General features: G+C 32.0%; 3 protein-coding genes across 3 annotated transcripts; 1 reads left to right on the top strand and 2 right to left on the bottom strand.

Annotated features, from left to right (window-relative positions):
• Positions 1-3231: 3231 nt before the first annotated feature.
• LOC115244210 (solute carrier organic anion transporter family member 74D-like) lies at positions 3232-9490 on the top strand (the record flags this gene model as incomplete). The annotated part of the gene is made up of 6 exons (XM_029821667.1): positions 3232-3424; positions 5097-5292; positions 6309-6459; positions 7047-7290; positions 7660-7788; positions 8100-9490. Coding segments are annotated over 6 exons (1083 nt in total), but the record flags the coding sequence as incomplete, so codon positions are not given.
• Positions 9491-20470: 10980 nt separating this feature from the next.
• Positions 20471-21849, bottom strand: LOC115244185 (asparagine-rich protein-like). The gene is made up of 3 exons (XM_029821635.1): positions 21691-21849; positions 21267-21488; positions 20471-20961 (listed from the first exon to the last, which is right to left on the bottom strand). The coding sequence occupies exons 1-3, from the start codon at positions 21718-21720 to the stop codon at positions 20602-20604; spliced, it is 612 nt and encodes a 203-aa protein (XP_029677495.1). The 5' UTR covers positions 21721-21849; the 3' UTR covers positions 20471-20601.
• A 1214-nt stretch (positions 21850-23063) lies between these two features.
• On the bottom strand, positions 23064-24631 carry LOC115244211. The gene is made up of 3 exons (XM_029821669.1): positions 24584-24631; positions 24131-24163; positions 23064-23748 (listed from the first exon to the last, which is right to left on the bottom strand). Exons 1-3 carry the CDS (start codon positions 24629-24631, stop codon positions 23251-23253), a joined length of 579 nt encoding a protein of 192 aa, XP_029677529.1. The 3' UTR covers positions 23064-23250.
• Between the last annotated feature and the right edge of the window lie 813 nt (positions 24632-25444).

Below are 25444 nucleotides of genomic sequence, written 5' to 3' on the forward strand. Positions count from 1 at the left end.
ATATATATGTTTTTAAATAATACAAGCCAAAAATAAAATTCACTTTCTCTTTCGAGATTTTTGAAATTCCTCATTAATTACACAAATCACCGTACAACTCGGCAACAACTTGTAGCTTGTTCCGAAAGCCCTGAAATCATCGGATGCTCCTTTAACGGACCCTCGGCGCGGGGATGGCGCATTCACCCGTGTGCGTTACACGCGCGTGTGCGTCGCGTGCGTGTGTACGCGCGCACGCCGCCGCTTTCTCTGCGTGTGTGCGTTAATAATAATGACTGACCGACTCGTGCACCGAGGTGGGGCAAGTTCACGGTCACGCGTCGTGCATAGAGACGGTGGTGGACACGTACGTGCGTATACGTTTTGCGCGTGTACGCGCGGACTAACGTGCGTGTGTCTCTCACTCTGCTTCTTTTTTTCTGTTTTTTTAAGTTCTGTCTCTCTCGCCCTCTTCCCCACCCCATCTCTGTCTCTTCCTCTCTCTCTCTCTCTCTTTCTCTCTCTCTTTCTCTACGTCATTTATATATGTGTTTGCTACAAGCCGTATTATTTACATACCGTCGCACTTAATTTGGCGATTCGCCTACGCAAAAGTCTTTTTTAATGCGTCCAACTTTTTAACTCGCATCTAGTGTTTTATTTATTATCGAACGCATTATTACATCTTGTTTCAAGCGAGTTTTTAATTTATGACGAATATTTGAATGTCATGTTTTAGACGTAGTTTATTTTCGCAAATCTCCGGATACACGGTTTTACACATATGTATACATATAGTTTTTAAGTAAATGACGCAATGGTAAATTATAATTATCGCAGTTGCGTATGTGATAAATATAAAAGTTAAATATATCTCGAATTTACAATAATTTTTAAGTTTGGAAGATTCTGTCTTGTGGTATCTTAATCTCGCTGATTGGACGTATACGAGAGTAGGCGAATTTAATTGCTGTCCAACTATTATACAATCATTAAGTTTGATGAACGCAATTACAACATGTATAACGCATATACGCCTATATACGTGTGTTTGCATATTGATCATATCAATTTACTTATATATTTTTTGCATGTTAATTAATTATTAATTTTACAAGAAAATTTGCAAAATCGATAGACCGTATCATATGTCCAAAATAAATGAATGTATATTATAATGATCGACACAACGTACACGTTCAGACCTTTAAAGGGCATTCTGTACGATAATACTCGGAGCTCAATGTTAGTCACGTTTGTCTACTCATGGTCTGTGGGACGTCCCTATGCGGGGTTGCCACGACTTCTAGCTGGGTTCTCTTGGATGCCTAGAAGACTCCTAGGCAGTCCTAGGCATGTAGCTTCGTTTGCACGCACAAGGTTACGCATATACTGTACACTCGCTATAGTATCATGCGAAAAAGATGCTCGACTGGTCTGAGTAGATAAATTAACATAGCGCGTTCAATAGAAAGAAAAATCAAATATATATTTATTTAGTTTCTCTTTCGACTGAATAAATTATAAAGTAGATAAACTCCTTGACCTTTTTTCCAATTTGAATAAATTTCATTTGGAAACACAAATTTTTCTAGATTTTAGATTAAGGAGATGCAGTTATCTGCATAGATAGATTAAAATAATCCTTGAACAGAAAAACAATTGTGAAAGGGAAAATATTCATTTAGCTTTTCTTATGGATGAGAAAATTGTAAAAATAATTTTAATTTTAATTAATTGGAGAAAATTAATCTTCATTGATTTGATTTTCGATTTCAATAAATCTGGTTTGGATTTGACGAATAAAAATACACGGAATACATGGAATTTTTAGTAATCCAAATTTTTTATTTAAAATATTTAAAAAAAAAAATTGTTTCATAATTTCGATGAAATTTTGATGATTATTAAAATTAAATAAATCTCAAGTTAATTTCAAAGTGCCATTTCTACCTACACATTTACATTATAACAGATATTTAAAAGGATACGAGTTTCTTATCTTAAGCTTTACTATTTACCCGGCTCATCGAAAGCGAAGAGAGACAGACGTGAATGTTCTCTTGTTCGGTTCGATCGTAAATCGACATGAGGAAGAGGGCAATCGTTTGGCGAGTCTTGATAATAATTTCGAACGTTTTAGACGTTTTCTTAATCGTTGAGCCTAGACTGTCGGCGAACTATAGTGAGTTTCCGAGCAGGTCTACATATACCCATTTCAATGGGTCAATACGTTCGGTCGGCCGAGCGGTATATCTTCGTCTGGCAGGGGCGCTTATAAAAGTCTATGCGTCTGCGACGCATCGATCTCCACCGATACTTACGTCAGGCGAAACTGCCAGTAAACGACCTCGTCGTTGTCCTCATCGAAATCGTATTAATAATCGTTTATCGGCGCGAAATCATTTGCCAAAGACGTTCTATAATGCAGAATCACGTACAGCGCAAGTTTCTTTCCTTTTACCTTCTCTCGGCGCGACTTTTTTCTCCTTTAGTCTCGCTCTCACCTCGCCCACCGTCGAGTTCTCTCAGATACTTGAGGAAAGATAATACGAGAGGAGAGAGGAAGACCGTCGGGGCTAATTAGCTCGCTCCTCGTAATCGAGCTCGTAAATATACGGAGAATTGCGGTGGAGACTCCGTCAGATTCGTAGGGAATAAGTATACAGCTCGAGTAGAGACAGAGAGATCAGGCGAGACCGAGACTAATAAGAGATAACCATGGCCACGCGTGTGCATCTCGCTCGTCGTGATGCATTCGCAGAGCCGGATTGCGACTAGGATATCGCTAATGTAAGCTCCGCGTAACCTTCGCCCATGAAACATGTAATATCTTGAGTCGATGACCCGTATACCTGTCGCATGTATGATGATACGAGACTCATTTGCTTAGATAAGATGATTACAATTAAATAGAAGGCATATATGGTTACCAAGATACTTGATGTCAAAACTTCAAAGAAACAATATAGCGTTCAATTAAAGGGCAAAAAAATATTTTTGTTTACCAAATAAAAATAAAAATACTGAATAATTTATTACTATTAGGCTGTGTTTTATATATCTATATCTATTTTTCAGCAATTTTCCAATAAGAAAAATAAAAAATAGTTTATTTTATAATTGATGATAAATATTTCTTCAACGATAATTGCAATTTGTCATCATGACAAATATAATTATGCGATAAATTATGTGAATTGACCGGATAATTATATTATATTAATTTTTACGTTTACACGTGCTTGGTGCTATAACACTTTGGCTGTCGCTGTTGCAGATTTCCCGAGTGCAGTGAAACGACTTTTGAAGAACGACATACTGATGTTTAGAACAGCGAGTAGCGTGCTGCACATCTTGCCGATCGCCGGTCTTTACACCTTCCTGCCGAAGTACCTCGAGAGCCAATTTCGTCTGCCGGCTCATCATGCGAACATGATCTCAGGTAATTATCGCGAATGAACATGCAAGCGGGGGCCCATGGATCTCGAACGTATACTCAATTATACAGTTCAGCAAGAAGGAATTTGAGAAAAAAATAATTTTTCCTTGCAATTTTCTCAATACGAATTTAATCTTAGAAATGGTTTATTTGAAAAATAAAGTAAGTTTTATTAAACAGTTGAAAAATATTTATTCAATTGTCCGCGTGATCAATAGCTTAATTTATAAATTTTCCGCAATATTTAGTTACGAAAATCTTATTAATCTTAATATTTGCAGCAAATTCCATTTAAAAAGTGAATATTTTAACAAAATACGTTAAAATAATTTCTTCTCACATTTTTAAATCAAATTTCTCAAAAATGTGACGGAGCATTTTGAAAAACAAAATTATATTTTAAATAATTATTTTTTCTCAGTTTAAGAAAAGAGTTATTTTTTTGTTGAATTGCATTGTTACTAATGATCTGTGAGAGACATGAATCGTGTGCGAAATAACAGCAAAAATTTCTGGAAGATCGGCCGGGCAACGTCGCAAGATTTTGCCGCCGGATGTCCGTCGCGATTACGATGTAAAGTGGATAATTTGACGTAAATGACAGAACGGGCGTGTTATTCCATTCGCCGAAAAGAATTATTCTCTCACTTCGTTTGTTGTACGCCGAAACTTGCGACGCGAAATTTGCCGGTCAATTATACTGAATTACCTTTCTTACTTTTAACTTAAATTATATTAACATTTCGTATAACTCAAGATAAATATATATAATAATTTGCAATGATATTTCATATTTTTAATTTTTTTTTGTATTCTTAAGAATGTTACTTATAATTAATAAGTAATTTATGACATACGGAAGTTATAATGTTGCGAGTGAATAAGTGATATAATCCGTAGAACGAACTCGCGTATTTCTCGAGTATTAATTGTATGATGCCTTATTCTACGTGCGTGAGTGCGTGTGCGCGCACGCGCTAATTTATGATGATTGTTCTTCGTCGAGAATTGGCGCCGGTCGTAGAACAAGGCTGCGCTCCGCTTCTCTATTCTACTCCTCGTCATTCTGCGCCCAAGTATTAATCTATGGCTGTATTATTCGAGGAATAATTTAGTAGAAGTATCCGCCGTATTGTTGCGCGATACTATTATATTGATTTCGAATTATTTCATAGCCGCCCGATAAAGTTATGTAAAGCCAATGAAAGTATAAGTAGATCGTCTTGATCCCTTCGAACATTTTACGATCAATTTTCAGCATTACATTCAATTTTATTTCTGTGTACTTAATAATTTGTGAATATTAAAGATAAATATTTTATATTTTTATTGTGTGTGCGTTTAAGATATTAGACAAAATTAAATAAAATTGGCCAGTATAGTTTTTGAAGTTTTAATAATAATAATTATTATTATTATTACTAGAATCTTAGAATCTTTTTTTACTTTTGTATAAATATATTGATATTAAAAAAGCATAGTTTTTTGCACTTTTCAGATTGGAAAACTACATTTTGTTTATTTAATAAGTAAAATTTTTATTAATGAAATGTATGTGCTTTAAAATAAAGTCATGGTGGTCATCCTTTGATTCCCATGACTAGACTATGACGCAAAATATGAATTACCAGGTGAATGGCTTTCGACGATATAATGAGCGTGATTTTTTGCACAGGTGTTGGCGGCATCCTAGTTATGGGATTGGGTATTATAATTAGTGGCGTATTTATCTTGAGAGCGAAGCCCAACGCGAGGTTCGTCGCAGCCTGGATCGCCTTCACTGCGGTCGTTTACGCGATCGGCATGAGCGTATTGATGTTCATTGGTTGTCCGATGGACGATTTCGCAGGGCTTGTGTCACATCCCGACGGGTAAGAAAAATCTTATCGAATCTAATAAAACTTAAGTATGTCAATAAATTTGCTTCCGCAATTATACTTGATGCAGATCTCTTAGAGAAGGAAATATTCAGGTTCTTAAATTATGAATAAGTTGAAAAAAGTTTTACCGAGAGACAAATAGCAATTATTATATATAAAAAAATTTTTTATTTTTGTGTAAATTATAGTGTTCATTCGTATTATTAAAGTAAGATATCTGAAATAATATTAGCATTCGCAAAAACATAAATATCTTAAAGATTTTTTGCGATCTGAAATTAAATGACATAAGTCTTTGTCACATTTTGATATAGTATCGTTAACGATCATAAAAATAAAATTATTTTAATTATTTATTGTTAACAATCTTTTCGAAAGCATCCAACTCATGTAACATTGTTACAAAAATTTCGCGATTGCTGCTTTGTCTATATGTAAACGGCAAAGCTGGCGGATGTCGATCGTATGTTTAACAAAAAACAACGTGTTCGAATACGTATCCTATTAGAATGCGCATCGTAAATATATGTATCGGAAACGCGTGAGAGAGAATTTTTCGCTCTCCCTTGTCTTATTTACAAGTCAACAATATCTTCCGGTTCTTCCACATACATATATTTTGAGCTTTCCTGATTCGGCATTTTGTTTAGTCGCAAAGAAATCCTCGATCGTAACTTTGTTCATTTTATAATATTACACAAACCATTATATCCCGCTATCATTTATTAAACACGGGCAAAAAATTTAATATAGATTTGTAATTTAAGGGCTGGATTTAAATAATGCTGACAGTTTAATTGATTTTTAAGCAGCTACAAATTGCTGGATACTATAAAGATGTATCCATCACATATAATCTCTTATATTTACATATTTATATATTATATTATATAAAAATTATAAAACTGCACTGGGGGAAAAAGTTTAATGATATGCTCGAATTATACCGGGATAATTATTTTTTAATTTAAAGCTTAATTTGAAAAGCGAAATCGACGTTTTCGCAGACTTTCCAGCTTCGAGCCGACCTGTGAGGCTACCTGCGGCTGCGACCGAAATAAGTTCAGTCCAATCTGCGGCGCGGATGGTAGAACGTATTTCTCCGCGTGTCACGCAGGCTGCTCGAATTATACGGTCTCCGACGGCAAAGTGGAATCGGTAAGTGCTAAGCTCAGTAGAACCAACACTCAGGATAGGACATGCTCTGTGATGACACGTTTGTTCGAACGAAATTACGCGGGATACGCGATGGTAATTGAAACGGTCATCAGTTTAGAAACACCGTAAAAATTGAGATTGCTGCCGAGTCATTTCAGAAAACAATACAAAATTCTGGAGTCTTTTGCTCTTGAATAAAATGAAATATTTAGATAGCAATACACATATATCGTATTACTGTGCCGATTATATTTAATATTATTATCATGTATCATTATTGTGTTAAGATTAATTTTGGGTTACGCACTCGACACTTCTTTTTTATTTTTGAATATCAAAGTATTGTGTTTAAATTTCTGAGTACATATACGAGCAACTTAATTTTGAGGCAGAACATTATTTAGCAATTATAAAAATTTTAATAAAGAAAAAAAGGCACTGACTCACATGTAAAACAATTTTTAAAAATTTGGAATAAAAAATGGCCAATAAATGAGCAAACGACAAATATATTGCGAATTAACAAAAAATTATATTGTTTATTGCAACTTTCTTTCTCTGATAATGTTACATTTGGTGTTTCACAGTTTTATAACTGTCAATGCATCGGACAGAACCTCACGGTACCGGAAGCAGTCATCAGCACGGCGACGATCGGTTACTGTAAACTCGAGTGCAGCAACTTTTGGGTTTATATGATCCTGTTTTCGGTCTTCGTTTTTATCCATTCGACTAGCGAGGTAGGCTCCATGTTGCTCATTCTGCGATGCGTGGATCCCAGGGACAAGGCCATGGCGCTCGGTCTGATACAGTTCGCCATCGGTTTGTTCGGTAATTACTTGATGAGACATTATTTTCAACAGTGGAGGTATATAACATGACGCGTCTTTATACAAGAACTTGTTTGATCCGAATAAAACGAGAAAGTAAACGCCTGAAGTTTGATAAAAAATTCTCGGTTTTGAAAAAAATCTTAGGAGTTTATAATCATGTTTATATACATGAATCTTTTTTTATAATGCAAAATAAAGTAATTACGAATTGATTAGGATTAAAAAAAAAAAGAATAATTTAATGCGAAAGAGATAGATATAACAAAAAGGTTTAAAAAATCTTTAGTTTGTTTATGTTAAAAAAATGTTCCAGAATCGCCTTTTTTAACAACACAGTATGCTTAATATATTCATTCCTTTACTTCAGGTAATGTCCCATGTCCTATCGTTTATGGTGCTGTGGTGGATTCCGCTTGTCTCGTATGGGAATACGCTTGCGGTGAGCGAGGCGCCTGCTGGCTTTACGATTCGAATGTATTTAGAATGTTCTATCATGGTAAGCATATCTTAAAAGAAAGAGATGTGTAAAAAAATTCTCCATTTACTGATAAAATATAGAGATTCTAAGTAAGAGATTTCCCGATAATTACATTGATTCATGAAACGCAATTCTTGAGAGAGTCAAATTTTAATTAATATACACAGTGATATATTTTTCAATCTTTTATATGACTTGATAAGATAAAAATAAATAAATTAAACAGAGATTTACGAGAGGAAGTATGTATACTTATAATACGTAAACACGCTATATAAGATTGCGTACAAGCACGGAGTTTGCGTAATAACGCGAATGTCTCTCGGCAGGTACAACGGGTGGTATCCTCGTGTTGGCCTTCGTGGTGGATATAGTCGTCTGGTACAAGGCCGGGAGCATAAGCTTCGTGGAGGAGCAGGAGGGCGAGGAAGGCACCGCGGAGGAAATGGCGACGTTAAAATCGCAGGACGCTCAGACGGTCGAGAATGACTATTTGTGAAGGTTTCGCATTACTCTTTGCGGTGAACGGGTCGTGGCCGATGCGTCGTCGTCATCGTCATCTAAGGACTCAGTGCAGTGTCGTAGGATACATGGGGGCGTCGTCGTTCTTCGCGAAAGGTATACCGGTATAGATCGCCCGGTGTATTCCCGGGGACGCGGCGAAGGATCGACTTGACGTTTACAGGTCAAGACGGATCTTCTCTCGAATGAGTTCGTATCGACGGAAGTCTAGTCTCTTTTTTCTCCTCGACGATAGAGGAGACGCCTCTCAGGACAATCAACACTGGTCGTGACGCGAATTGTTTTCAATGTCCGCGCGCGCGGACTCGAAAATTATGAGAAGACTGGCTGAAGTAGGTGAATGACTTGAACGATTTCGATTCGGTTACTCGCGAGAGAATCGCGATAGTTGATTAAGGAAGAAACGGATACGATTGCGAAGTTGGAAGAATAAATTCGGAAGATCATGACTCGATTACAACGAGCAAGAAGAAGGATCGCATGGCTCTTTTGCGGAGCAAGCACGTTACACGAAGACGATGCCGACTGTTACATCGTGAGGTATTCTTGTAAGCGCATAGAAAAACAGTTTTCGAGTTAACTCGGCAGTATCATCAGCCTCGGACATGCTGAGGAATCGTGACAAAAGGAGAACGATAAAAGTAATCGTGCGCGACAAGAGCGAACAAGAGCGATGTGTGATATAAGTCTCGGAAAAAGGAGTTATGTAGTAAGGTTTCTCTCTCAGGGAGGCTGTCAGTAAGTACACACGCAATATAAAAAAGTAATACTTCCGTGCCTACGAAACGACGGTGCTTGCGGCGAGCACGCAGGATCCGCTTCGACGGATCCGAAAAATCGAATCGAATCAAACCACACGGGCGGCCTCGCGGATGAACGCGATTCGCGATAGTGAGGGATTGCATCGTGCGTTGCGCACCGGTGTTGATTAGTATACGACAGCGTTCTCGTTGCTAACGTTATCTAACGGTAACATTTACCGTGACGCAAAAGGAAACGCGGGACACTGCGTGTCTTAATATAAAAGAAATCTTTCTTAAGTTTAATAAATTAGAATTTTGTTACAGAAGGCTCGAATAAGAAAGCAGCGCTGAAGAATCTTTTATTATTCCAAAATTGCAACAGCAATAAGAAAAAAAGATTTATTGTATGTATGTGTGTGTACACATCACACAATTATCTTCTGTTATAAATTTTTTAAATAATTTTGATTATTATAAAATATTAATTTAAAATTTTCTATAAAAAATATAAAATTTTAAATATTGGGACATATAAATCCTTAAATATTAATATATATATATATTTATATATATATACATAATATATATGTACATTTATAAATACAAAATTTCACATGTGTATATGTATTTAAAACATTTAATACTTATACACGCATCTCTTTAATATGATTCTCTCTCTTTCTTTTTCTTTCTGAATATGATATATGAATATTTATTGCATTTTTTAATTTTTTATTTGCAAGAATTGTTTGTGTCTAAGGGTTAACTCACTTTGGACATGCAGTTTAGCGCAATAAATGGGAAATATATTTTTGGAGAATTTTATGTTTAGGCAGTTATGTGTGCACTTTTCTATTGATCCCGGGAACCGGAACGTCGTCCGCGAGGCACCAAGACAGGCTTTGGATATTTTGTTTTACGTAAAAATGAAGATAATCGAGAAAGCCGAGAATCAACATATATACATGTATATATATATATATATATATATATACATGTATATATGTTGATTCTCGGCTTTCTCGATTATCTTCATTTTTACGTAAAACAAAATATCCAAAGCCTGTCTTGGTGCCTCGCGGACGACGTTCCGGTTCCCGGGATCAATAGAAAAGTGCACACATAACTGCCTAAACATAAAATTCTCCAAAAATATATTTCCCATTTATTGCGCTAAACTGCATGTCCAAAGTGAGTTAACCCTTAGACACAAACAATTCTTGCAAATAAAAAATTAAAAAATGCAATAAATATTCATATATCATATTCAGAAAGAAAAAGAAAGAGAGAGAATCATATTAAAGAGATGCGTGTATAAGTATTAAATGTTTTAAATACATATACACATGTGAAAGTTTAATAAATTTGAAAACTCGAATAATCTATATGAAACAAATGGTCCACAATGATATAACTGTAAACTACGTCTGTGTACAAGGGTTAATAACCATCGACAAGATCGATCAAACCGGAAAGCCGACCGTACATGAGAAAGAGAGAATAGATTTGAATTGACAATTACATCACACAAATAATCGTTCAAAATTTATATATATATATATATTCTCAGATATTAGAAAATTATTTATTTTTCGATAATTTACATTAAAAGAAAATTATCCGACATTTAAATAATTCTATTGTATTTTAGAATATTGTTGAAGCAGTTTTAATTGATCATTTTGTTTGGATTGCCAATAGTTCAAATATATGTTCTCCCTTTTTCACGCAAAGAATGTTTCCAATATGAATTAAATTATAATCATTGCGCAATTTCTCTCTAAATGCGCATTCGTATCTGCTTTTGTCACTCTCTGTTTTGCATACACGCTAGCTACAGGCAATCCTTTACATGGACACGGAAAGGCTCGAATAAGAAAGCAGCGCTGAAGAATCTTTTATTATTCCAAAATTGCAACAGCAATAAGAAAAAAAGATTTATTGTATGTATGTGTGTGTACACATCACACAATTATCTTCTGTTATAAATTTTTTAAATAATTTTGATTATTATAAAATATTAATTTAAAATTTTCTATAAAAAATATAAAATTTTAAATATTGGGACATATAAATCCTTAAATATTAATATATATATATATTTATATATATATACATAATATATATGTACATTTATAAATACAAAAAGGAATTGCTAGCAATTGTGAAGCATCAATTGTTGGATTTTACTGCTCTGGAATCGATGTAACTATGGATTAGACTTTTAATCACTTATTGCAGCCATATTCAATTATGATGTTAGCAGCAAAACTTTTTGTTTCATACATTAATTAATAGCTGTCAACTCGATCAACTGTTACATAGAATATGCAATATTGAAATCTAAAATATGAAATATAGAATTGAATTATTATTAAAGCATATATGTAGATTTAGTTAATGTATTTTACTGACGTAAAATAATAAAAAAAAAATTTTCTGCGTGTTTTATCAATTTTTATTATCGCGAACATGATTAATATAACGAAACAATTTATTTCGGCATAATGCAAGAAAAAAATTATATTAATTTTTCGCTTCTATCTCAATAATTTAATACTGCAATGAAGATCAGGAGCTTTAAAATCTGCTACTCTTTTGGAACAGAGTTGGCTTTGATTAGCGATGGGCGCGAAGAAAAAAGCTTGTTGACATAATATGACGTAGAAAACTTTATTAGTTTTATTATATTGTATTTTTTTTATTATCAGTTATTTTATTATTTTAACAGTAAAAAGATATTTGAGAATATTAATTTTATTTTTGTTGACTAGAGTTTTAAAACAAATTATTTTACTATATGGATACATTGATTCAAACTTCGCTATCAAAGATATTTTTATTGCCATATTGCATTATACATATATAATGCATTTTAACTGTATATAATAATAGATTTATTATTAGATTTGTGTTCTCAGGAATCTTCACGCAAATCTATTATTATTAAACATAAAAATTCTTTCAAATATTTATAATTTTGTTTATTAAAAATGTGTTAAATACAACTTTTTAAATTTTTTTAAGATTTATTTTTTTCAATGAGAAATTGAGCAAACATAAATTTAAAAAAATTTATGTCTACATAAAATTTAAATAAATGAAATTAAAATAATAAATAATTCAAATAAAAGACTATATAAAACACATGAAAACGTGATCAAAATAGACGATTGCAAGTCAGGGGTCGGATATTCGCAAAAATATATATTAACCGAGATATTACGGTTATATATGAATAAATTATATAATATTTAGAGAGAAAGATACGAATTTCTTAAATGTAATAAATTGAAGGTTCTCAGAATCTTTTTATATTTAACTAAATATATGTAAGATATTAGGGTTAATAAGAATCTAAGATGCAGATTACAGAATGTGCAATATATTATTGAACGTTCATGCAAAGCCGCAGAATAAAAAAAAAGGACTGCATGTTTTTGTGCTAAATTTATTATTTTTATTTTTCAATGTTAGACTTTTAATGAAGAATTAGTTAATCGTTAGAGATATTGCAATTTAAATCGAAATGAGTAAACAGACGAACCGATATGTTCCGTGTTTCCTTTTTAGAGATAGCACATTGTTCGATCATTTGTGTCACACGGTGCGCATTACATTAGTTGCGATCATCTCCAAGAACATATAAGGCGAAAGAAAAACGAAGAGAGAATGCCGATCATTCTCTTCGATCAGTCGTTATATGATTGGAAATGCCTTTCTTCTTGCGGATAATGCGCGCATAAGAAGCAGGCAAAGTACGTATGTAATTATGTACGTGTAAAAGAAAGATGTATACTTGCGTATATAGATGCGTATAATATACAGTTTAAATCGTCGATTCTGGTAAATCAGTCCTTGACCGTTCACGAACATCTGCGCTTCGGCTACATGCCCGTGTGCATTTCTGCTTTAATCCTTGCGTGTCTTCTCCCTGTGTCGATGTTCGGAAAGATCATCGCGATGACCGATGTGTGTCAGGTTTTCATACAGATGAAAATTATCCGCGAAGAGCATTACACAAAAGAAGCGCCGCGAACGATATAGATCTAAACTGCAATGAGCAAATTCTAAAAGCGAAAAGAAAAAGTCTAAAAAAAAAAAGAAAATTTTATAATTGTACATTATAAATTTGTTCTTAATTCGAGAACCAGAGAATTGAAGAAAATATAGTTTGTACTATTTTACTCGTTGCGATACTATAAGTTGAACAATCGTGATAGTAACTGATAATTATTGTGGAAGTATTTCAAAAGAGAGGGAGGTAGATAGATAGATAGCTTTTTCTGTTACACGGTATCATTGTGTATTTATAAATTTATGTATTTATAAATTATGTAATTTTGCCTTTTAAAGGCAAAATATCTTTTAGATCTATATTACTAGCCGCGCTTTGAATATGAATATTATGCTTATCTAACGAATGATGATCAGCGGGGATTAAAAAAGCTATAACTACTATAACTACTGAAAAATCAGAAATGTAAGAATAGTAAAGTAATACGCGTTAATACAATATGTCAAGGATTAATGCAGCAAAGACTACCTCCCAACATACATCTCGTTATTGTTAAAACAAGTTCATTATTGATATTTTGATTTGAGACCTTTGCAAGATAATGAAAGAGTAATTGTTAAACTCGATGCCGATTATTGTTTTAACAATGATGCGCGATGTACGAACAAAATTTTAATATGCTCTATGAAAAATTAGCGATGTATTTTTATGTACAAAAGAGCTCGCATTCTTAACACGAGGTTTAACGCGTAGACGTTCGTGTTGAGCGATTTGACACATTTTCTTGTAGTTGGTTCTCGATTTGCGCCATAAACATGTTTTTTAACGCATCATCAACGAAATTTTACGGATAAAAACAATTTTTTTATATAACAGTTTATTTCCAGACTTCGACATGATTTAAATTTCCTTTTTTTTATTTTTATACATAATAATTAAGATAAATATTAATTACGTAAAAATTATGACTATTGGCTCTTAATTTTGCGTGTCCATAATTTTTTTAATGAGAAATATAGTGTTATGTAAAATAAATTAAAAATAATACAAATTCAATTAGAACAAGATTTGAGAAAAATCACAAAGGTTTTATAGATTTTAATTATATCTACTCTTTTCAATTATATGCGATTTTAAATTTGTCGAATTATTCTTGAGAATAGATTTAATAACGCAAATCGAGATATATGTACATATATGTATATCTATATGTTTATTTCGCTCCGGTTTTAAGTGTCGATATTCAAATACACACGCACACAAACATCGTCGTCTAATTTGGAACTCCTTTCGGATCTCGGGTGACTCCTTAGGTCACATTACCCCGTCCGTATGTTTTATTACTCTCGCATAAAGTACTACAATAGTAAATATAGGCATAGATACGTATAATAATTATACGTATATTTGTGATCTGAAAAATAATTTTCACACGATGACTAGTGAATTCCAAGTGATGCGGAATGAAAGAATATGAAAAAGAAAAAGAGGAAAATAAAAAGAGAATTGAGATCGAAAGCGAATATATTCTACTTTCGATCTCATTTAAATTGTTGAAATTATCTTAATAATTTGAAAAAAACGAAAGAAGGATAAAACAAAAAGTAATATCAATTATTATTATTATTATTATTATTATTATTATTGCACTGATGGTTGAAACAGCGCAGCCGGAGGATGCGAATGCACACATACATATACACACATACAAAGAAGCAAATGAAGAGTTATTAAGAAAAGCTGTATTTTAATATGATACACTTTACACATCGTTATGAAACACGCTCGTGGATATCTGATTGTCTGTCTGAATGCTTTTTAGTGCTTTGCACGTTTTCTGCAGCAACGGAAAACGACATCTCACATTAACAATGTGCGTCCGTTTTCCGTGTCCATGTAAAGGATTGCCTGTAGCTAGCGTGTATGCAAAACAGAGAGTGACAAAAGCAGATACGAATGCGCATTTAGAGAGAAATTGCGCAATGATTATAATTTAATTCATATTGGAAACATTCTTTGCGTGAAAAAGGGAGAACATATATTTGAACTATTGGCAATCCAAACAAAATGATCAATTAAAACTGCTTCAACAATATTCTAAAATACAATAGAATTATTTAAATGTCGGATAATTTTCTTTTAATGTAAATTATCGAAAAATAAATAATTTTCTAATATCTGAGAATATATATATATATATAAATTTTGAACGATTATTTGTGTGATGTAATTGTCAATTCAAATCTATTCTCTCTTTCTCATGTACGGTCGGCTTTCCGGTTTGATCGATCTTGTCGATGGTTATTAACCCTTGTACACAGACGTAGTTTACAGTTATATCATTGTGGACCATTTGTTTCATATAGATTATTCGAGTTTTCAAATTTATTAGTCTTTCGCATGTGTATATGTATTTATAATTATTATTATTATATCTCTATTTACTAATAATCTCGATTATAATAAAACGAAATTATAATTCTAATTATATTAGAAGTTTGACTTTAAAGAGTAATCGATCGTCTCTCTTTGCGCATTTATCAGTGGAATCAAGTAATCTCTTTTTAAAAGCGCGAAGAGCGATACATAATTTTATTAGTCGGTACAAGCGAGCAGCGAGACTGCTTTTTTATATATAAGCGATGCATAAATTAATTAAGATAAGCGATTCGTGAAATCAGAATAATTAATATCGTTATACGATTAAAAAGACATACATACGTAGTTGTACGTTTCCAGGCGCAAGCTTTATCTGGAAAAACTTCAAAATGCATGCAAAATGCATTTTATAAACTGCAATGGATTTTAAAGTTGCCAAGATTGCATTTACAAAATTGACACGAAACCGGCTGATCTTTTTAACTTTGCATCATTAAACGACATTGATTATTCTTGATATGTGTGTCACGGATCAATAAAGTCGATACTACCGTACTGAATAATCATTTGTGCAGTGCTGCTGACCGCAACCGAGAATCGTGTATTTTTGTATATCCGTGAAAAAAAATCACATAATCTATATATAAATATATATTTTAAACGAAAACACCACAGCACTGTGCGGCACGGCACGGCAATATGGGGATTATATCTGATTATAATCAAGGATATGTGTGTGTGTAAATTTAAATACACAAGGAGTGCTTATCAAATCAGTACACTTTCGAATCGAGTATCTGTGAATTGAGCGCTTTTTAATGCCCGTATCGAAGCTCCTCGATGATCAAAATCAAGCTCTTGAGAGAGAAACATCAAGAGATTATGCTAAATAATAGCTCGTATAGTATGCATAGTTGATTACCGTTCTATATATATATATATATATGCATATATATAACTAATATACTCTATATATATATATATATATGCATATATATAACTAATATATCGTGTAGAGAGTACATTGTAATTTGTCGCCGTTTGATCGGTCGGAAATATTTTTTAAATCACATCGATTGTAGGACATACAATTTGCGCAGTTAACGGCGATAGCCGCGTGTACAAATTATAATGTTAATGCAGTTTCCTTCTTCTCCCTTTCCCCCCCTTCTCCATCGATCGATTTCTTTTAATTACGATAACGAATTCCGTTGCCGTTGATCGGAGAACGATGACGGCCTGCTCACTATAACGATTTTCTCTTTGGCGGAAACACAGAAAACCGAGACGCAAACGCGCGCATGTAGATGCTTTTTATCAGAAAAAAAATTTTATCTCTAACCTTTTAAGAGTTATTGATCTATATTGATAATATATGTAATTATATAATTTTTTCTGTGTTGTTATTATTAATAATATAATTTATTAATAATTATTAGCTCTTAATTTTTAATGATGCGCAAAAGATGTACATATATAAGCAAGCATACTCACGTGCCTTGCTTCTCGGTGTTTTGCGCGCGTGGTATGTATGATATACTTGTAAATATATAGACAAGTACAATAATTGCCAAAATAACTCGAATCTCGAAATCGAGTCTTTTTTGATCTTTATCTTTCTCGAGCGGCGCCGACGCTGACCCAAATAATCGGCGGCAAATAATTCGTGACGATTTCTTATTCATCTGGTTTTTGTCTGCACTCAAAATCAACGTCCGTTGCAAATAAATTTTTATTACACTTAATCCGAAATGATCAGCGGTTAAATAATTGATATCTTTTATCGCGAATTATTTGCCAACGTTCGTCGTTAATTATGCAACGTAAAACCACGACGATATGCGAAGATCGAAAGACTGTCTCGAAACCGAAACTGCCAATAGATTATCGAAGGATATCATTCTTGTTCTCGAAAATGTACTCTGAAACTGCCTGTACCGACGCTGCCCGACGAAACTCACTGTTCTTCACTGCCACACATAACCGTATTGTTCTACTTCACATTTACCAATTGTAATAATTTATTATCTCTGCCATTTTTAAACAATAATATAATTATTTTTATTATCATCGAAAAAAACAATATAATAGAGATTACTATTTTACAATCTTTTACATACTTTATATTCTTGTATATTAACTTTCAACTCTATCATAATGGTCGAGAATTAATATAAGTATAAGAAACTTTATCTCTATCGATGTGATGTTTGAATTATTATTTCAATTATCATCGATAAAAGACATAGTTTTCTATTACTGTTTTCATTTTCCACAAAATGCATTTTTGCCGCATTTGAAACTCTTTAAATACGTATTCATACGTTATATAATTTCGCATTCGTCGTGGTTCTACGATTATTACTTCGGTGATTTTATAATGTTTCTTTTTTTGTCGGGCCGCTTTAATATAAAAAGAAAAGATCATTGGCGAATACACACACGATACCATAATACTATATTTTAGTAAAAGAATTTATCGATATAATGTGTATCTGTAGGTGCGTAACCGCCGGCCGCGTAGTGTCGGCGATCTCTATCGCGATTTTACCTAATTAACCAATGTAGAATTCTTTGTGGGAACTATAATTACTAGTCTTTAATTCCGTGACGTGCGCGCATACAATTTCGTTTGTCAATGCGAATATATGCGCGCATATCGGATACGGAAAACGAGTATGCGAAGTTGACAGAGTTACTCGAGAGACGGAGTAGTGTACAATGAATATGAAATATAAATTGCCATTTTTTTTATGTACACAAAATATTGTAATTACAATTATACTAATAATTGCTATTATTTTATTATTATTATTATTATTATGTTGATATCGTTATTGCTATTGTAAACTAATAATTATCAGATTTTTGAAGTTATTATATAATAATAATGATTATATTAATTATTAATTTTATATTTCTAACGTTTATTATTATTACGTAAGCAAATTACAATTGTAATAATTGCGGTTTTGATTTTTATACATAATATTTTATACATACATATATATATTATAAGAAAACAAAGAGGAAAACGATCGACTACTTTTCAGGAGACGTAAGTGTATTTTGATATAGAGCATATATATATGCTATATATTGTGTGTACGAATAATTGTGGCACGAATAATTCTATGCGTCCGGTCTGCGCGAGATCGTAAGATCGCAAAACGAATTTTATCTTTATGCGAAGTCTCGCGTTGAGTCGTTTGTGTCTCCTCCCGTTTATTTTTCGGCTAACGAACATTGTACAGGAAGACATTAGAATGTGAATTGTATTTTTTTATGGGAATTACTTTCGACAGAGCAAATATTAATTGTACACCAGAAATCGAAGAATATCGAGAAACTTGATCTGTGACTGTTCGAAATAGTTTACGAAATAATTTATCACGTGAAATTTCAACGAACCAACAATATACTGTTTCTTAAGTTGATGAATATTTTCAACAGGCCAGTAGCGAGAGCTTTCGAATTGTAATCGTACTTTCGTGGCTTTTCTTTGACAAAAAATTTCGCAGTTTATCTCATGCTCGAACTGACGTGCGAATATAATTCGGTTTGGATACCATTCAATACACAAAACTCGATCCTTCTTCAGGACGTCGTGTTACATACGTCCCCGATTAAGGCTGTAAATAGGAGGTATCAGGCGTTCGATGAGCCACGTTCTTAAGGTTCCCAGTAACTTCCGACATTTAAGTGCCTAAAGACCCAGAGACACATATATTCTCTTCGTTGTCTAGTTTCTACGGTTGGATAAGGCATTGCTCGTTGAAATGACAACGACAAGAACTAGCGCTTGTCCGCTGTGTGTAATAAATTTTGTTTGTACGTATATGATTTGTCGTCGCGATGCGATAGGACATCTCACGAAAATAGGATGATTAATGAATTCACATTTTTTGATTTTCCAATAGAGTGGAATATATAAACAAGAATAATTGTCTATATTGCAGTCTTTTGCAATATCTACAACGTACCTGCGTGTATGAAAATATATCGCACAATAGTGTTAAAAACTTTAAAAAGAAGACTGCACAATTTTACCAGCTTTTTAAATATATCGAAGGAATCTTCCACGTTTCTTTCTTGTATTTGTCATCTCTTTAAATTGTGTAAATTATAAGTTGCTAAATGGAAATGTGTGTATACAGCGCATAGAACAATGTACAAACTATTAACTCTCTGATACACATTTTTTGATAGTCAAAATAACTGGCACGATACATATTATTTTCTTATTATTCTCATTTAAAGATATCGATTTACTGTGACAAATCATATTTTTCTTTTTTTTTTCCACATTTACTACATTGTGCGCCACAAATAATCAAAATCCCAATAAGAATTCGATAATTCATCAGAGGGTTGAATAAACAATATGATGCGCCGAACGTTGCAAGACCAAGAAAGGATGCAATAAATAATGACGAAGTCTACATTACGTACGTTTCTATAAGTACGTTTCTCTTTGTAGAAATGAAACTTAGAGTACACATTAAGAATTATGGCAACGCTTTATTCAACTTTGCTAGTTTTATGTCGCAAAAGATGAGAGACTGTCGCTTGGCAACTTCAGCAGATCTCAGCACTCCGACGAAACGACTCTCTTTACTCTAGATAAAAAAAAAAAAGATTGTAATTGTAAAATTATGTCAATTTTTAGCAGAATTATTTGTAATATGGCTATATAATTATTTGTAATATGGCTATAATATGGTTAATATTTGTATAATGGCTTTTTGTTTCTAAGCTCAGTGTTTATTAGATAATAATTACTATTAGAGGTATATTAGATAATAAAAATAAAACATTAAAAAAAGTAAAATGAGTTCTCAAAATTCGAACAATTGACTATGAATTGATTCAGAATAGCAGTGATGAGTACTTGAGCTAAAAATATCGGATAATGAAAGTAAGTAGTTCTTAATCCATTTATTTAAAAATAAAACACAAAATTATATTGACATAAATTAATCAATTTATTTTTTATCAATTAATAATGTTTAAGATAATTTTGTTTAATATGATATAATTTAGTTTATAATACAGTTGCTTAAACATTTTGATTATATTATTCTATTATTGCAATTGATAATTTTACAGAAGTTATAGGTGCAGCTAATATTCGGGCATATTTCATGATCTTCTCTCTCTCTTCTGTATTTAAGCCTCTTCTTCATCGCTAAAGTCGAGTAAATCCATAATATTTCTATGCTTATTTAAATTAGTGTTTACATTATAATTAGTGTTTACGTTTTGATTGTGCCCTTTATTTAAATGTGATATGTCGTCAAGAGTACGTCTGACATTGAAATGGTTGGCGTTGAAATTTGTATTTGTGTTAATGTTTGCGTTTTTGTTCTCGTTGCGGTTTTTGTCTTTAGTTCGTTGTGTCACGGGCTGAAAGGCGAAGGGTTTGAAGGGTGGTTCGATATCTTTGTCGTCATCGAAGCCTAGCGCCGTTCGAAGGATACGAATACTGTTGGAATCTAAGGGAGCCACGTTTCTTCGGGTAATCTGCGTCTGCAATACAATTTAGTTTTTAAAGTTCATCCAATTCTTGAATAATTAGATTAATACAAATCTGTATAAAAATTAATAAAATTTAAATTTTATGCTTTATCTGTTAAAATATTTGTAGAAAAAGAGAAAAAGAGAAAATAATTTTGTTTATGTACATATAACAACTAAAAATTAGATTTTTAAAATTATTTATGTATATGCGTTAATGAAAGAAGACATATATTCCATTTGTCAAAATTGGTATTTAGTATTTATGTTATTTGCCTGTTTTTAGTATTTTTATGTAATTTTTAATATATATGTACCTCATTGGTGTCATTATTAGGAATCTTTGAAAGTTCCGAAATTAAATTAAATATTTTCTCAGCTGGAACAAGGCAATTCAATGTGGATTGTTTGGCTTGTTTCGTTTCTTGGAAGACTTTTAGATTTTCAATTCGATTTTCAATTCGTTGCAATGAATTCAGAATAGATTCCACATAACGCAATCTTGATGCGTCACCATATTGCGTCAATAAAATCAGGAACTCATGAAAGAAGAAGAAGATTAAAACTAAATTACTGTATATATATCCTACTTTTTTATAGTAAGCAATTCCAGAACAAGTTAAAAAACAGAGAATAAATAGAATGTACAAAAGAAAAAAAAGGATAGTATATCATTTAATATATAAACTGAATTGAACAATTTTATTCGACAAATATTTTAACAAAGAACAATTCACTTACTAAACAGCCGAGTATTCGGTGCGAAATCATCGTGGAAGATATGATGATCGATCAAGATTCTTTTCGACTTGTGGATCGATCGCACGGCACATGTTATATAGACATGACCATTCTAGAGACTGTCGTAGAGAGAATATTATCTGTGACCTTTAACGGTTATAGATTTAAAAGTCGTTTATGAATCTCCATTGGATGTAATGGAAAATTGCCGATTTTATCAAACGATCAGTCAAAGTGTTATTGCGCGCCTGAGTGAACATATAAAATTCAATTTATATTTTGCGATACTATTAATTGGCATGCAAAATTGTAAAATCGTAATGTCTTTGATCTTTCATCGAGCTAGATATATTACGCGTATATAATGAAATATATATATATTTTAATTGTTAATAACGCCAGATTATAAACTCCCTTTTTTAAAGTAATTATTGAGATTTTTTATTTCAAGCAAGAGGAGAATAAATATAAGGTTAAGTATAAGATTGTAAAAAAGATTATTACGTTTTTTAAGGAGGCAAAAATACATAGGAATTGAGTATTCTTACCCATTATTTCATACAGGTGGGTTTTCCGAAGGTTTATCGATTATTTAAATGCAATTTATTATACCATGCTGCAATTCTTAAACTTAAACGCATTTAAACAATTTAAATAACTTTTTAAAAAATTTTTTTGTGGATTATATGCAAGTGTGCGTTTAATTATAATTCTTAATTTACAATTTTAGTTAACAAATATTTTGCAATGGATCCAATTGGATCCAATTTCCATTTTTTTTAGAATAAAACAAATAAAATATTAAATATATAAGGAATATTCTATATCAACAAATAAAAATTAACATAAGTTAATTGAAATTAAACTATCTAAATTACCCATCAAATTTAGTTGATACAAAAATAGGGATGTTATTTAAATAATAATAATGGTTAATTAGAGTAATAAAAAATACTGAATAAGAAAATCCCTTTTTTAAATATTATTTATATTTTTATTATCTGCATATTTGCTTAGTACAATGCTATAAATACATAAGATATATTTAGATAAATAATAAAAATTGTTGTAAAAAAATAAAATTAGTTATATTTAAAAATTATTATTATTTATTTTTGATATTATTACACGTTAAAAATATAAGAACGGTCAAATAGTCTCGTGAGATTATAAAAATAAAATACTATGTGATTTTAAAATTGTCTTTAAAATTATCCATCAAAACTTGACGTTATATCTCACTCGATAAAAAATTTTAACAAACAGAAGAAACAATGCAAATTATATGAGATATGTAGTAATATATGATTTAAAACAACGCGCATAAAATTTATGTAAGAACATTACGGGGAACTGTTGGATTTAAAAACGGATTATTTTTGTTAAATTATATTATATTTATTTACAAAAAGAAGAAAAGACCAAATATTAGACATATCTCTCCTTCTAGCAAAATTTGATATCAACAAATAATTACATTAATCCAGTATAATTAATTTTACAAATATTTTTCGGCCAAATAATCTTTTCTTTTTAATAGAAACAAAATATGATGTCAAATTAATGAATCGCATCGAAGATATCCTGTCTGCGTATCTTGATTCTGATATTCACATAATCGTCCTTCTCGTTGTCATATATCTTCACAGGACTGTGAATTGAATTTGTCCTTCTACTAGATACATTCGCCTCGTCGATTTTCGACTGGATTGTTTTTGAGATCATCACTTTCAGGGCAGTCATCATGTCTGCCACGATATCTCTCGCCATTATTTCTTCATCCAGCAGGTTTCTATTTGGCGTATCTCTGGTGAGGGCTCTTCGAGCGATCTTATCGAGTTGGCTTGCCACTTGGAAAACGGACTGTGATGTTCCCCTTCTAGTGGGTGTCGTAAGGGGTATCACAGCTTTTTCGAGCTCTTGAATAGTACTCCTCGAGCTAGTAGGATGACCGGTACGATTGTTCAGACGGGCTTGTATCACCTTCCATAATTCCTCAGCTACCTCTTGTGGATTCAGATTTACGATTATATTTACATTTTGATTTTGTATGGATACCTATAAAGTATATCAGTGTGTTACGAATTATTTTAGAATATTTTAAAGATACTTTTAAGTTTCAGTAGAAATATCGACGGTTAACTGCGTTGGATAAAGTAATAGGCAATATGATAGTCTTTACAATGAAACAAATCTTCATTTTTTGAACAGTTTGTATTATATTATTATATTTTTAAATATGTGATTGAAAAGAATCTTATATGAAACTTGACTTTATTTGTATAAAATAAATCGTGCTTGATTAGAATAACAACAATATTGAACACAACATGCTTTTTTAAAGATTAATTTATTCATAAAAATTAATATACACGATATATTCTTAAATCACTATAAAAAAAATTAATTTTATTTTTATTTTTTACTTTAAATTTCTTACCTCTTCTCGCAAAACTTGCATCTGCGAATATACCTAGAAAGATACACATATAGTGTGTTATAATTAAATTATTAAATAAATTATAAAATTTACATACAAATATATATTTGCGTTATTTCCAAAACATTCAATAATTTTATTCATACTTTAAGATTTAGAAACATATACGATTAATTAAGATAGATGTTAATTAAGATTAATTACAAAAGATTGAAATTAATACAATTTTTAATAAAACTATCAATTGCATTTATAATTAATATTTCTTTACGTTTATTTTGAATACACAATGATTTTATAAATTAATATATAATTATTTTAAATAAAAAATAAATTTATATATAATTTATAGAAATTTTCTTTTTTATGCTAAAGATGCGTAAAAGTTTTTAATGTGCTCTGCCAATGTCATTATCTTATTAGCTGCTTTCCTATTTGCTTTACTATCCTTACTTGGACACTGGTCAGCGCTAGAGCGCACAATATCGGCAAGTACGTCATAACGTAATTGTCTCAGGCGTAATTGTTCGTTCAGTGCTAGAACAACGAATGCATATAGCGAGATACATACCGCATATACATTAAACCGACTTTTTTATATCCGATAACACCCACCGCGACAGAGCTTGCGCGATATCAAGGCATGCGGAAATTAAAAGACCGCGCTCGCCGTGCAACTCATAGGCAGTAGTTAATTCACGATAGTTCGTAATCGCCTCATGATAAGTTCAAACAGACCGCATATAGGCAATCAGTCAGCGGACGCACGCGTTACAGGTCGATACAGCTTATGTCATAGATCGCGACTTTCGCGAATCGCGAACGCGAAACAAGTCCGTACGCAAGCACGATTATTATTTTCTACGTGTTTCCACACTGTCACGGTCATTTATTTGCGATGAATGCCGGATTAACACTTACGCTATTTAATTCGCCTCGATCGCCCGTTATCTTTATATTCTGGCATATTCGACTATCGACTTCGTCATTGTACTTCTATAAATTAACGTGCGGACAATTGTAATCAATTGTGCACAGTTTTTTGATATTTACTTTTGACCGTTTCATTCTTGCACATCATAGTTTTATAGCTGTAACTTCAACATAACGTTATAACAGTATACATCTTAAAAATTTTTTTATTATCTTTATTTTTCCTGATATTTGCAAATTTTTGATCGATATCTATAATAACAAAGCAAATAATTTTTAATAATTATTTTTTCATATTTCTAGTTTTTTTTTCAGATAAAATATGTATAGAATCTTTAATAATAACTCATCATAAATTATCATCAATCGATAAATATATTC

This window comes from Formica exsecta, unplaced genomic scaffold (assembly GCF_003651465.1).
Source record: "Formica exsecta isolate Colony F162 unplaced genomic scaffold, ASM365146v1 scaffold80, whole genome shotgun sequence".
In the NCBI taxonomy this organism is placed as follows: domain Eukaryota; kingdom Metazoa; phylum Arthropoda; class Insecta; order Hymenoptera; family Formicidae; genus Formica; species Formica exsecta.

Excerpts from the sequence above, each read along its gene's own strand:
- LOC115244185 (XM_029821635.1), bottom strand. The coding sequence starts at position 21,720 with ATGATTTCGCACCGAATACTCGGCTGTTTA. Across the intron at positions 21,489-21,690 it reads ACCGAATACTCGGCTGTTTA|TTCCTGATTTTATTGACGCA; the intron begins GTAAGTGAATTG and ends TTCTTTCATGAG. Across the intron at positions 20,962-21,266 it reads CTAATAATGACACCAATGAG|ACGCAGATTACCCGAAGAAA; the intron begins GTACATATATAT and ends ATTGTATTGCAG.
- LOC115244211 (XM_029821669.1), bottom strand. The coding sequence starts at position 24,631 with ATGACGTACTTGCCGATATTGTGCGCTCTAGCGCTGACCAGTGTCCAA. Across the intron at positions 24,164-24,583 it reads TAGCGCTGACCAGTGTCCAA|GTATATTCGCAGATGCAAGT; the intron begins GTAAGGATAGTA and ends GTATCTTTCTAG. Across the intron at positions 23,749-24,130 it reads TGCAAGTTTTGCGAGAAGAG|GTATCCATACAAAATCAAAA; the intron begins GTAAGAAATTTA and ends TATACTTTATAG.